Below are 13,873 nucleotides of genomic sequence, written 5' to 3'. Positions count from 1 at the left end.
GGTTGTCTGTCTGAATTTGGATAATTTGGTGGGACAGCCGATCTCTCCCTGAGCCCTGCCCTCCCAATCCATACCCATCCATGCTCCTCTGTCACCTGCCCCCTCCATTCATCCCTATCCAGCAAAAAAAAAAGGATACTATAACTTGGCATCAGTTTCACTCTTTGAAATATCTCGTTGATGAGGATGTTACACTCCCTAATACATGCTTTGCTTGTTTATTGTCTAGATTTTAGAAATATGGTCTATACCAGAATATTAGTTAGTAACTTAAATGTGCGTACAACAATACAAAATTCCACCATTAGACTTCTAGGAGATATTTGCACATATGTTGTTCATGTCACGCCCCTGCATACAGGGTCTGTTAAGAACACCATCCTTCATATCAGAGTTTCTTAGCAATTCCGTACACACCTAATAGAATTCTCAGATGCTTGCAAGATCGTTGTATGGCCTTACCACACATAGCAAAGTCATGATGGGAAACAACCAGAGAGGGGGGCCTTTTTTTGGCTGGCCTCTAGTTATATATTCAAGCAGAACCAACTTTGTAAAAATTTAAGGCAATGTTGAAAACTTCACATTTTTTTCAAGCATTTGATATCCAGTTGACTGAATTACAACTCTTGCCATGAGATGATTTTTTTTTTTTTTTAATAGGTCTTGTGCAAATGGATCTCAAATGCATAAGAGAAGTCTGCCTTTTACACTTAATATAGAGTTCTTTTAATTCTTTTAACATTTGCCCTTATTGCTGTTATATATTGTTAAGAACTGAAGAGGCCAGACGGTATATCAAATTTTAAATAAACACAAACATATATGGTGGCACTAGTTTGGTCACTTTTTAGAGCTGAGGAGTTGGACTCTGGTTAAGCAGTAGGCATGTACAGAGCAGCATTGCATTGGAAGTGCTGCTGCACTAATATGTTGTTACCAAAAAGAAAATGGCCAGTCCCTATATTTAAGCTTGATATGAGATACCTGTAGTGTAGGGGTCCTCAAATCCAGTCCTTGGGACACACCCAGCCAGTCATTTTTTTTAAAGGATATCTACAATGAATGAGCATAGAATAAATTTTACGTAGTATTTCCATTGTGTACAGATCTCTCATGCATGTTCATTGTGCATAGCCTGGAAACATGACTGGCTAGATGTCTTAAGGACTGGGTTGAGAAACCCTGCTATAGAGAGAGATTGGCCGATAAACAGTATACCCTGTACGTGCTCATTAAGCATAATGAGTTCAAGGGGTATTTGACAAATGGGTGTGTAGTGGATGCCAGCTATAGGGGAGGGAAGAGTGCCTTGTGAATTATTGCAGGAGTATTTTCATCTACAGGTGCCCCGGTGAGAGACGTGTTTGTGGAGTCCCGATGCGGCACTGCCGTCAAACGGGCGGCAGTAGAGGAGACCTTACAAGTCTTGCACCTCAGAGCGGTGATCCCGGTGCCTCCCGAGGCTGCGGCCGCTATTCCATTAATTTTGTCGTGCCTCGAAAAGGCGGGTCTTTCAGGCTGATCCTCGACTTGCGAAAAGTAAACGAGGCTCTTAGAGTACGACATTTTCGCATGGAAACCCTGCGCTCTGTCATTGCGGCGGTACAGCCAGGAGAGTTTCTCACGTCTCTGGACCTAAAAGAAGCTTATTTGCACATTCCTATTTGGTCTCCACACCAGCGGTTCCTCCGCTTTGCAGTGTTGGGAAAGCATTTCCAGTTTCAGGCCTTGCCTTTAGGCCTAGCCACAGCTCCCCATACCTTTTCCAAGGTAATGGTGGTCATACCTGCCCGTCTCAGGTGAGAGGGTATCAGAGTTCACCCTTATCTCGACGACTGGCTCATCAGAGTGGACTCTGCAATTGAGAGTCGTCTTGCCACAGCCAGAGTGGTGGCGGTCCTGCAGGCGCTAGGCTGGGTGGTCAATATACCCAAAAGTCACCTGACCCCCCTCTCAGTCTCTCGAGTATTTGGGGGTCCAGTTCGACACGGCATCGGGGTTGGTCTTTCTCCCGACCAAAGGCGGTGCAAGCTTCAGAATCAGGTCCATCTGCGCCTGAGGATGCCTCGCCCACGAGCTTGGGACTTTGTCCAGCTGCTGGGGTTGATGACGGCCACCTTTGGAGGTGGTGCCTTGGGTGAGAGCGCATATGAGGCCTCTGCAGATTGCCCTGCTTCAACAATGGTCTCTGATGTCCCAGGAATATCAACGCAGGCTAACATTGCTCCCTGCGGCCTGGCTCAGTTTGGAGTGGTGGCTCTCCGACAGGATGCTGTGCCAAGGAATGCCTCTTGCGCTTCCTTCCTGGTGCCTGGTGATAACAGATGCCAGCCTTCTAGGCTGGGGAGACATTGCCAAGGAAGCTATGCTCAGGGTCTGTGGATGCCCTTGGAAGCGGGATGGTCCATCAATCGCTTGGAACTGAGAGCGATATTCCAGGCTCTTATGGCCTTTCAAAAGACTCTGAAGGGGCTTGCTGTCCGGGTTCTGTCAGACAACACGACAGCGGTGGCATATATAAATCGTCAGGGCAGCACTCAGTGCAGCGCCCTGGCCGCGGATGCCGCTTAGATTTGCCACTGGGCTGAGCTCCACATGCAGCTTTTGTCGGCAGCTCACATAGCAGGTCAGAGCAACGTGCAAGCCGATTTTCTCAGCAGGCATCAAATCGACCCGGCGGAATGGGAACTAGCAGAAGAAGTTTTTCTTCAGATTTGTGCCAAATGGGGGACTCCCGATATGGATCTAATGGCGTCAAGTGCAAATGCCAAAGTACCTCGCTTTTTCAGCAGAAGGAGAGATCCTCACTCGGCGGGGTTGGATGCTCTGGCTCAACCCTGGCCCTCGGGCCTCCTGTATGTGTTCCCTCCTTGGCCCTTGATAGGACGAGTCCTGCGGATTCAACATCACCGAGGTCTGGTGATTCTCATCGCTCCAGAGTGGCCAAGGTGTCCGTGGTATGTGGATCTTCGCCGGATGTTGGTGGACGCTCCGGTGCATTTGCCCCTGGTGCCGAACCTGTTGGTTCAGGGTCCGGTGTCTATGGAGGATCCCTGCCGATTTGGTCTTACGGCCTAGCTATTGAGAGGGCGCAATTGAGAGACAAGGGCTTCTCTAACAAGGTCATTTCCACTCTCTTGCAGGCCCGCAAGCAGTCCACCTCTGCAGCTTATGCTTGGATCTGGCACAAATTTGAGGCGTGGGGTGTTTCAAAGGCGATCACACCCACGCGAGCTACAGTTTCAACTGTGCTGGACTTTTTGCAGGAGGGCTTACAAAAAGGCCTGGCTTACAATTCCCTGCGGGTGCAAGTGGCAGCATTATCATGCTATCGAGGGAAAGTTGCTGGCTTGTCCCTTGCTGCTCATCCGGACATTGCCAGATTTCTCAGAGAGGTGCTTAGGCTCCGTCCTCCTGTCCGGTTGCCCTGTCCGGCCTGGAATCTAGGGCTAGTGTTGAGGGCTCTTCAGTGTTCGCCCTTCGAGCCGCTTAAGCGAGCTTCGGAGAAGGATGTGACTCTCAAGACAGTCTTTTTGGTGGCCATGTCATCGGCTAGACGCGTGTCTGAGCTAAGGGGCTGTCCTGTCGGGACCCTTTTCTGCAATTCTCGGAGTCCGGAGTAACGGGGTACATACAGTGCCTTCCTTCCTGCCTAAGGTGGTTTCAACGTTTCACTTGAACCTGCTCATTTTTCTTCCTTCCTTTTCTAGGGAAGAGTTCCCGGACTCCTTTGGGCAGTTACATCTTCTGGATGTCCGCAGGGCACTGTTGCAGTATCTACAGATGTCAAATGACTTCAGGACTTCTGATCACCTTTTTGTTTTGTTGTCAGGTCCTCCATGTGGAGGCCCGGCGTCTAAGGCCACTATAGCCTGTTGGCTCAAGGAAGTCATTTTTGATGCGTATCTGCTTTCAGGTCGGTCTCCACCTGAAGCATTTAAGGCACATTCCTCGAGAGCCATTTCCTGCTCATGGGCTGAAACGGGTGCACTCTCTTCAAGAGATCTGTAGTGCGGCTACTTGGGCGTCTCAACTCTCTTTTGCCCGGCATTACAGGCTGGATGTTGCCGCGAAGCAGGACACTGTTTTTGGAGCTCAAGTATTGGCTCGTGGTGTGGCCTGTTCCCACCCTAAGTAGGGATTGCTTTTGTACATCTCATCAGTTAATGGATTCATCTGCTGCTGATGACAAGGAAGGGAAAATTAGGGTCTTACCTTGGTAATTTTCTTTCCTTTAGTCACAGCAGATGAATCCATGATCCCTCCCTGTCTGACTTTGTTTTTTGTTCAGATCTTTCATGCAGATATAAATCTCATTGGGAGAAGTTGGAAAACAGTTATCAGAATTTCTACATGATGTTCTACTACAGGAGGTTGAGATTGTCCCTCCTTTGATGCTTCTGTTATGGGGCGATTGTTCGCTGTGAGGAAAGTTTTTATGTTATTATACCTTTATGGTTCACTCTGCTTTGGAAATCTCAAATACTGAAGGCAGTTGGGGCTAGCCATCCTAGAGGCACTATGGTCTTTCAGTGTTCTCTATCTCCACCTGCTGGTAGGCGGATACAACCCATCAGTTAATGGATTCATCTGCTATGACTAAAGGAAAGAAAATTACCAAGGTAAGAACCTAATTTTCCCTTTACTCATAAAGCATGTGTAGACCATGTGGCTTCTCAAATAGTCTGCTCTTTGTCTCTGATTCCCCACATTTTCTCTGTCCTGCCTATCATGGCCCACCTGTTATGCATGTTCTCCCTATAGGAACCTCCTGTACTCTGCACTGTATGGCTCAGGAAGTTTGAACCATGTGGTTTAGGAACTCCAAAGCTGGTTTCAGGATCTCCAAGTTTTGTGAGATCACTTCCTAAGTTCCTGTACCCATGGCTCAAACTTACAGCCAGCCATGGGGTGCATAGAACAGGTAGCTCCTTCTCTCCTCTTAGGCAGCTGTACTTTGGCCAGAAGAAGGAAATGAGGGGGGCTGCCTGCCTGCAAAATTCACTGCCTATGGGGCTGCTTGAGTGAGGTTCGTGGTGGGGGGGCAGACAGATTGGCTTTGTGGATGGTGAGAGCTGGATAAGTGGGAATGGTAGAATTTGGAAGAGAAGAAGGAACTGAGTGACAACAGGGTGGGGAATATGAGAGAGAATAGGTGATGACAGCACTACATAGCCATCAGTTCCCCCCTCCTCACAACCCAAATTCTGCCTGGCCTGCAACAATGCAGTAAAGGCCAGATTTTCTAATATTTTTCATTAGGCATAGATGAATTAGTAACTCGGGAGCTAAAACCTAAGGAGCAGGAGACCTCTTCCCTTCCCCCATCCCACTCTTCAACTTTGGAGACCATGGTGGTGAGGGTGGGGGCGCTCAGCTTTTGGCTTCTGACTACAAAGAAAATTAATTGAGGAGTGTTACAAACTGTCTTATCAGGTCGGTGTTTCCTGATGAGCCATGTGAGAATTTAGGGTGTAGACATAGTATTTTAGAAATGTTTCATTGTGCACATGTGTAAATAAGCAACAGTTAAAACAACTTGTCTGGTGAATTATCAGTTTTCTGTTCAGTGATTTGATAAGAGATGGGCTGTCCTGTTGCTTTAGTGCAAGCTCACATTCTGTTGGATTTTTTGTAATGAGTGCTTTCCTTTGCTGCCTAGAGCATTATAAGAGTTGTGTTTCATGACCGACGGTTGCAATATACAGAGCATCAGCAGCTAGAAGGTTGGAAGTGGAACCGTCCTGGTGACCGGCTTCTGGATTTAGGTATGTTAAATATGAAGATGATCAATTTGGATGTAGATTATTTATGATGATTATTTGGTATTATGATGAAATATCTTTTCTGTTTTTATTTCTGGTGTCAAGTTATGTCATGTTATAGATATTGGGCTACTTGTTCATTTTCTTGGAAGAAATTGATGCAGGAAAACAAACCAGCTTAATTGTGGATGGCTAGATTGGCTGCTCAGATTTTGAAAGGTGAAAAGCAGTTTCTATAAAAGCTAGTTTCCTGACTCTTAATATTGGAGTTCAAAAATCTCAAGCACCAGATGGTCATAGCAACTAAACATTTCTGTCTGGCTCCTGGGAATTTCATGCTCCGGTTTGCAATTACTGTCCAGGAACATCATCCTTTGCACTGTGTAGCTAGACTTTGGAGATTTGAGATTTGGAGACCGCATGACACTCGCACGGAGCTACACAGTGCAGGGAGAAGGAAATTCTGCTCCATGGTGACTGCCCTGACAGACGTTCTTGATCCACAGAGAGATGAGGGAGTTGGGGGGGGGGGGGGGTGTGTCTGACGTTGGCTGCGTGCTGTGGGAGGTGGGTGACTAGCTAGCTTGATGGAGGTGATGATTGTTATTGGTAAATGGCGATGGCTAACTGGGAGGGGAGGGTGCTGATTTAAGTAAGATGAGAGATGAATGGGATAGGAAGACTGGTGGGGGAGAAATGAGCTAATCTTGAGCTACTACTTGAAAAAGGTGTGAGCTAAATTAAAAAATATATTGGGTGGGGTTAACTGAGTTTTAGGGAAGAGCAGTGAGGCTGAGTGATAAGTGGGATTGGAAGACAAATTGGGTGGGGATAAGGGCTGCAGGTTTGCTTTATAGGCCTGGTTAAGCCCCCTCCTCCCCCCCCCCCCCCCACATGGAATAGGAGCACAGCCTTAGTAAATCAGGATCCAAAGGAGATGCAGTAGACATGACACTCCCCCCTCCTCCCTGTCAAAGGAGGAGGGAGGGGAATGTCTTATATCCTTGCTTTTTGTACTGGTTTCTAGTTCCAAAGAGAACTAGTCAAGCTCCCTTAATGAATCCATGAATAGGCCTGATGAGATTTGGACCTCTAGTATAACTTTTAAAATTTAAGGGTCAGCTGTAATGGACATCCCTGCAGATGTTTGACAGGTCCATCATCCCTAGCTCTATTTTTACACAGATTGTGTCTAGGGAGAAGACTTCCCTGCTGATTATTGATTAGGGTGGTTTTCTTTTGGATTATGCTCACTAGTCTATCTCTAAGACTCTCAAGTGACCTTACTTATACCTGGCCACATGTTTTTGTTTTAGGGACCCCCCCCCCCCAAAGCATGTTTTTGCTTCTCATCTGCCTTTTTATTAGATAGTAAGCTTGAAGCAGGGACTGTCCGTGAAGCCTTGCATACACCTGCTAGTGCCGTATGGGTAATGACTGTTACTGTTGGGACTGGCTCTTTTAAATTTTCAGAATGGCACCTTAACCCAAAATGTAAGGAAAGGACTGCAGAAAAACTATAAATGGGTCCTGTAGCTCCATTAGACCAGTCCAGTATTAAAAGCCATCACGGTCATGCCTTAGTCATAATTTTTTGTTGGCTTTTATCTTAACTCTGGAGACCTAAATAATGTATACAGCCGGATCATTTTGTATCTAACTTGCTGGGTTGTGCTTTAGAAAGTTAGTTTTGGCTCTATTTCTGTATTTAATTTTGCCAGCTTGGTCTCAAACCAGTGGATATATGTGGCTTTTCTGGAAGTTGCTTCTCTAGTGTTCTCTGTGCAGAACAGTGGCCGGCTGTGTGTGTTTTTTGCTTATACACTGCCTACAAGCCTGAATATCAAAGTGGTACACATTATGTATTTCTATCCCTGGAGAGCTCACAGTCTAGGTTGTACCTGAGGCAGTGGAGGGTTAAATGTCTTGCCCAAGTTCACATGGAGCTGCAGTGGGATTTGAACCGGGCTTCCCTGGTTCTCAGCTTACTCCCCCATATCATTAGGCTCATCCTCTGTTGAATTATGTTTTTAATTGGTTAGCATTAGTCTGATTAGAATTTAAAACTGTCAGTTGTCATGCTGAGAAAATAAATTTAAGGTGGACAAGCATTTTTTAAAAGGGGTATATTTAAGGCCTCTGCTTTAATAGTGCCTGGTTAAGTTACTAATTGTGAATGTTTATCAACCTTTGCAGATATTCCATTGTCTGTTGGAATTATTGAGCCAAGGACAAATCCAGGTCAACTCAATGCTATTGAATTTCTCTGGGACCCATCAAAACGCTCATCTGCCTTTATTCAGGTCTCATGTTTGGATGTTTTATCTTTTAAGTGCCATATTTTTACATTAGCAGAAACAAAGACTAGCTTTTAATGTTTTGTGCATGTTCTTGCCACATGGTAGTACAGGAAAGACTAATGTAGTAGTTCTTAAACTTATTTTATTGTCCTAGTCACTTAGCCCCAGCCCCAAGGTATTTTCACCATTTGTTAAAAGATGAGATAACTTGGAAGCGCTTTTGAGAAGATCCCTTAATACAGAAGAACATGACCATGCTGAAGAGCCAAGCCATTCAGTATTGGATGTCCCTGGTGAAACACTTTAGAGATTGAAAATGTATAAAACCTCCTGAGGGTGTTGGGTCTATGAACTCTAGTATTTAGTAATGGAAATACAAGTTACTACAACATACCACTTGCCTGAAATATTTTATTCTACCTTGCTTAAAGACCCAAGTTAGGCAATGAATTTATTACTTTATGCCATGTTGTGCTCCAGTCTTTATCTCTATAGCTAAGCAACATCAGTACTGGTTACTGCTTTGATGGGAGGTCTCCTGGGAATGTTGAAAGTGTTGCAGACGGTGGGGAGGATTTGGTGATTAAGTCAAAGCTGAACTAACACTAATTTTGCTACATGTGCCATCTTCAAGATGAGATGGTTCAAGGGGGCCTGTCTGCTCTGTGAACATTGAAAATCCATTGGTCTTAGAATCCCATTCTAACTGGGTAGTTGAGACTTAGGGGTTTTTTTTTTTGTGTAGTGCCTAAAGGTGCCCTCAGCCTGTTAAGTGTCTATATCACTTTTTGGTTTGAACCTCTTGCACGAGAGCTGTTACTGATTTGTGTCAGAAGAGAACTTCTGCAATTTAGTTCCTCAGTTTGGCCTTGACCACTGTATAGGAACACTTTTATATAATATTAGAGTATATAATTTATTTGTAGTAGGGCTGTTCATCGATTTAAAAATATTAATTGCATGATCAATCATGATTAAAAATTTTCATTGCGTGATTGATTGCGTAAAACGTCCCCACTCACATTTCCTCCTGTTCAGTAGAAAATATAGACAGCAAGAAGTAAATTCTCAGAACTGACAGTTTTCAAATTCTAAACTGAAAATAAAATCATTTTTTCTAACCTGTTGTGATGTGATAATTTTTATTTTTCTAATCATCTTGTTCCCTGTCTCTGTGCTCTGAACTCTGTTTCCAGGACCTCTTGTCCATTCATTATATCTTTTTCTCTCCTTCTGTCTTCTTCACGCCCTTTCACATCCAACTTTCTTCCATTTTTCTGCATCCTTCTCATGTCTGTCTAGTTTTCAACTCTTCCCTTTCCCTCCATCCATGGGATGCAAATCCTTTCTTCTTTTCCTTTCCCTGTCATCTGTGTTCATTTTCCCCCTTCCCTTTGCTTACCTTCTGTTCATGTCCACCATCTCCCTTTCTTTTTTCTTTAATCCCCCATTTCCACATCTATCCATCCCTTCTCCAACCATCCAGCATTGTTCCTCTCCATCATCCACCATCGACCCATCTCTCTTTCCTCTCACTATCCAGCATCACCTCTCTCTTTCCCCCCACTGTTCAATATCACCCATCTCTTCCCTCTCATACACTATCACCATCCAACATCTACCATCACTCTCCTCCTTTCCCCATCGCCACTACCAAAAAACAAAACCATCACCCCTCACTGCTCTCCCTGTCTCTCTCCGTACCCCCAACCATCTATTATTGCCTTGTCTCCCCTATATCTTGCAGTGCCCCACCTTTTCCCTTCCCCATTGTGTGCACTGCTCTGTCTTTCTTCACTCCCCCATAGTGTGCACTGCTTTGTCTCGCTTCACTCCCCCATAGTGTGCACTGCTTTGTCTCGCTTCACTCCCCCATATCCTGAACATAAGAATAGCCATTCTAGTTCAGACCAATGGTCCATCTACCCAGGGTCCTGCTTCCAACAGTGACCAATCCAGGTCACAAGTACCTGGCAGAAACCCAATGAGTAGTAACATTCCGTGCTACCAATCCCAGGGCAAGCAGTAGCTTCCCCATGTCCATCTCAATAACAAATTATGGACTTTTCCTCCAGGAACTTGTCCAAACCTTTTTTAAACCCAGGTATGCTAACTGCTGTTACCACATCTTCCAGCAGCGAGTTACAGAGCTTAACTTTCAAATCTACTTATTCAAAAACTATATGAATAAATATCACTGAAACACTACAATTGAACACAAAAGCTACCACTACCTTTTCCACTTCAAATCTATCTCTTCAAAAACTCTACGAATAACCACACAAACTTTAGATGCCCTCTCCACATTGCACAACACTATTTTAACTCCACCAAAATGTAACTTGCAAGCCACTTTGAACCGAAACTTGTTTTTGTATAATAGTATGATACAAGAATGCATAAATAAATAAACTGTTCTTTGAGTGAAAAAATATTAAAATATTTCCTCCTATTTGTTTTAAAAGTAGTTCCGCGTAATTTCATTGAGTGTCCCCTAGTCTTTGTACTTTTTGAAAGAGTGAAAAATGGATTCACTTTATTCTATACCACTCAGGATTTTGTAAACCTGAGTTGCCCTGTCTCTTCCCGGGCTCCTGTATCCTGCTTTGCCCCGTCTTGTTTCCCTGTCCTGTTTCTGGGTCCAGCAGAGGCAGCAGCACACAGAGGGGAACGTCCCTACGCCTGTCTTTCCTTGCTGCCACTACAACCACAGTGAAGGGAGAAGCAGAGAATCAACGCACAAGCTCTAGACTATCTAAAACGAGTAAACCAGTGGGAGGGGGAGAGGACAGGAAGACAAGAAGGGGCAAAGCTGGAATCGGGATGGGGAGATGGAGGAATGCGTTAAGTGCATTAACATTTTTAATGCTAGTTAAGCATTTAGCACATTAAATGCATTAAATTTACAGCCCTAATTTGTGGACAAGCAAAAGTAGGATGACACAGGAATACTGTTTTTGCAGGTACACTGCATCAGCACAGAATTTACTCTTCGGAAACATGGAGGAGAGAAAGGTGTACCATTTAGGATTCAAGCAGACACATTTAAACAAAATGAAAATGGAGAGTACACTGAGCACCTCTATTCAGCCAGCTGCCAAATCAAAGTTTTTAAGGTAAAATGAAACGACACCATCAATGAAGTCTCACTTTTTAACAAGTGTTTTAGCTTTAACGTTCTGAAGTTAAGAACTTGTGATTCCTTGGAAGGATTTATTTAGATGTTCATTTGTCTAGCCAAAAGGAGCAGACCGGAAACAGAAAACAGATAGAGAGAAGATGGAGAAGAGGACTCCACAAGAGAGAGAGAAGTATCAGCCTTCATATGAAACCACAGTCCTCACAGAGGTAATCAAATGGAATGAACTCACCACCTTGTTTTGCCAAAGTTAGCCCCAAAATGTATCAAAATACTAGATAATCTCTACAAGAAACATAAACCCTGTATGTAGTGTTAGCTTCTATGGGTGGGATAATGAAAAGTTGGAAAGAAGGCTTGCATTGTAAAAATTAATAAGGGAATTTAAGGGATTAGGTAAGAAATAGGCAGCGATATGTATGTTTACTGTTTGGAAGCTTACTTTCTGATTTTGTAATAGGTAACTGGGAGTTTGAGATCCAAATTTAAGATTTCATGTACAGATTTAAAAACCTTTGAAATTTTGAAAAAAAAAGTATTTGATACAGGTAAAATTATTCTTGTGAAATTTGACTAAAGAAGACTTTAATATTTTAAATTTGGCTTGTGGTCAGTTTCACTAATGTGGGTATTTTAGCACCTTTTGGACCATCAGTGAGCTCCATTTTATTGTACTGATTGAGAGAACACAAAAGGCTTTTAGATCTTTCCTTACTGTGTAATGAAAAAAAAATTGATCCAAATCTTTGGTGTTTGTCCCAGATGAGGCTTGAGCCTATAATTGAAGATGCAGTTGAACATGAGCAGAAAAAGTCCAGCAAGCGGACTTTGCCAGCAGACTGCGGTGATTCTCTGGCAAAGCGAGGCAGTGTAAGGGACTTCTGCTTAATTTTTCACTGTGCAAGATACAGTACCCACTGCAAAATGATGGTGTTAAATATAGGACAGATTTCCCTGACCGTTAACTAACAATATATTAGATTTCATGCAGAATTTAGCTTGTTTTAGATTGTCCACAACATATGTATTTAAGAGGGATACTTCCTAAATTTAACACACCTGTGAGCAGTGTTACAGAGGTAGATTGATTGTATACTGAATATCTTTCTATGCCCTACTAAGTTACTGATATGGGTAGTAACTTTGCTTCCTTGGAAGATAACATTACATTTTGAACCTGATAAATCTTGCTTTGTTTCTTTTCCTGCCCCCTGCTTATAATCTGCATACTCATGCTTTCTAAAGCCCCATGGGTTTCAAGTAGGTTTGGTTTCTGCAGAACATCTACACTGTTTGCCCTTTTTCATGCTAGGTCCTGTGATAAACTATACTAATATAGCTACAATAAGGTAGTAAATATGAATTGTAAGTAAGATATTTAGAACAATATATGATTGATTTGGTAGAGCCATTTGCTTACAAAAACTTTAGATCTGATTTTTGACCAACTTTTTCATGCTAGGCCATTTCCCTTAGATTCCTGGTTTGGGAAATTGCTTGTTACCTTATGCAGGCTAAGCAACAATACACATTTCTGCAACTCATTTTTAAAACTATAAACTTCTCAAAACTATTTTCATTGTGTACACTGCTGAATCTTTTTTTCTAACTTTTTATTGTGCTCACTCACCCCAAGGAAATGAGAATGCTATTTAGTAATGCAGTTTATTTTTTGTTTGGGTAGATGGTAATAAGACATCTATAACTTCATCTTCAACTGTATTGATCTGGTATCATATAGTCCTGGCAACTGGAATACATGCTATGAACTTCTTTGGAGGTCTTGATACTGTAGAGATGAAGACAAGCCTTTTAGACTCAGGGACATAGTTTAGCATAAGTGGAGGGGGAAGGACATTGCATGAAACCTGCAAATCTTGGGTTGAGTTTTATGTCACACTTGGAAGGGGAAGAAGTGTACAAAAAAAATAGTGTGAGCTTGTGCAGAACCTGTTGTGCTTAAATGTAGCACTGTGAAGTAGAAGAACCAAGAGCATGGTTTCCAAAGGGTTGTAAACCCAAATGGGATCGCTCATACTGTTTGGTGTTGCAGCCTGGTCTGGAAGTACATAAGGCATGTCATTACGACATGCCTCAGTGGGGTCATGGATTTTGCAGCCCCAAAAAGATTGATAAGCACTCCCTTAGAGAGTTTATTGCACGAAATTTTACTTTAGTGTGGTAAAAATCAGACAAAAGATTACAAATTAACACTGTCAGCTGTTGAGCAAGGTGTAAATAGGAACAACAAACATAGTTTGAAATGTCTATGTGCGAATGCCAGAAGCCTAGGAAATATGATGGGAGAGGTAGAATATATTGCACTAAATGAAAAATTAGATATAATAGATATCTCTGAGACCTGGTGGAAGGAGGATAACCAGTGGGACACTGTCATACCAGGGTACAAATTATATCGTACTGCTAGGGTGGATCGAATTGGTGGAGGGGTAGCATTGTATGTTAAGAAGGTCCTTGAATCAAATAGATTGAAAATTCTGCAGGAAACAAAACACATCTTGGAATCCCTATGGATTGAAATTCCATGTGTAAAGGGGAAAAGGATAGTGATAGGAGTGTACTACCGTCCGCCTGGCCAGGTTGAACAGATGGATGTAGAAATGTTATTAGAAATTAGGGAGGCTAACAAACTAGGCAACACAATA

At 43.2% G+C, this 13,873-nt stretch overlaps 1 protein-coding gene across 11 annotated transcripts in view; it reads left to right on the top strand.

Annotated features, from left to right (window-relative positions):
- Positions 1–13,873, top strand: part of UBP1 (upstream binding protein 1) — a 330,162-nt gene that overhangs the window by 168,751 nt on the left and 147,538 nt on the right. For 9 of the 11 annotated variants that reach the window (XR_003942186.1, XR_003942191.1, XM_030203389.1 and 6 more), the window contains 5 exons: positions 5,666–5,771; positions 7,965–8,071; positions 11,032–11,184; positions 11,306–11,416; positions 11,970–12,077. Coding sequence is in view for 9 of the 11 variants with exons in the window: in XM_030203389.1 (XP_030059249.1) it covers positions 5,666–5,771; positions 7,965–8,071; positions 11,032–11,184; positions 11,306–11,416; positions 11,970–12,077 (585 nt within the window). In the remaining 2 variants the exon portion in view is untranslated. The remainder of the gene's footprint in view (positions 1–5,665; positions 5,772–7,964; positions 8,072–11,031; positions 11,185–11,305; positions 11,417–11,969; positions 12,078–13,873) is intronic. The other 2 variants (XM_030203410.1, XM_030203444.1) reach the window with 1 other exon arrangement.

Source organism: Microcaecilia unicolor, chromosome 1 (genome assembly GCF_901765095.1).
Source record: "Microcaecilia unicolor chromosome 1, aMicUni1.1, whole genome shotgun sequence".
In the NCBI taxonomy this organism is placed as follows: domain Eukaryota; kingdom Metazoa; phylum Chordata; class Amphibia; order Gymnophiona; family Siphonopidae; genus Microcaecilia; species Microcaecilia unicolor.
Note: the sequence above shows the minus strand (reverse complement) of the source record. Positions and strands in the feature narration are given on the sequence as shown.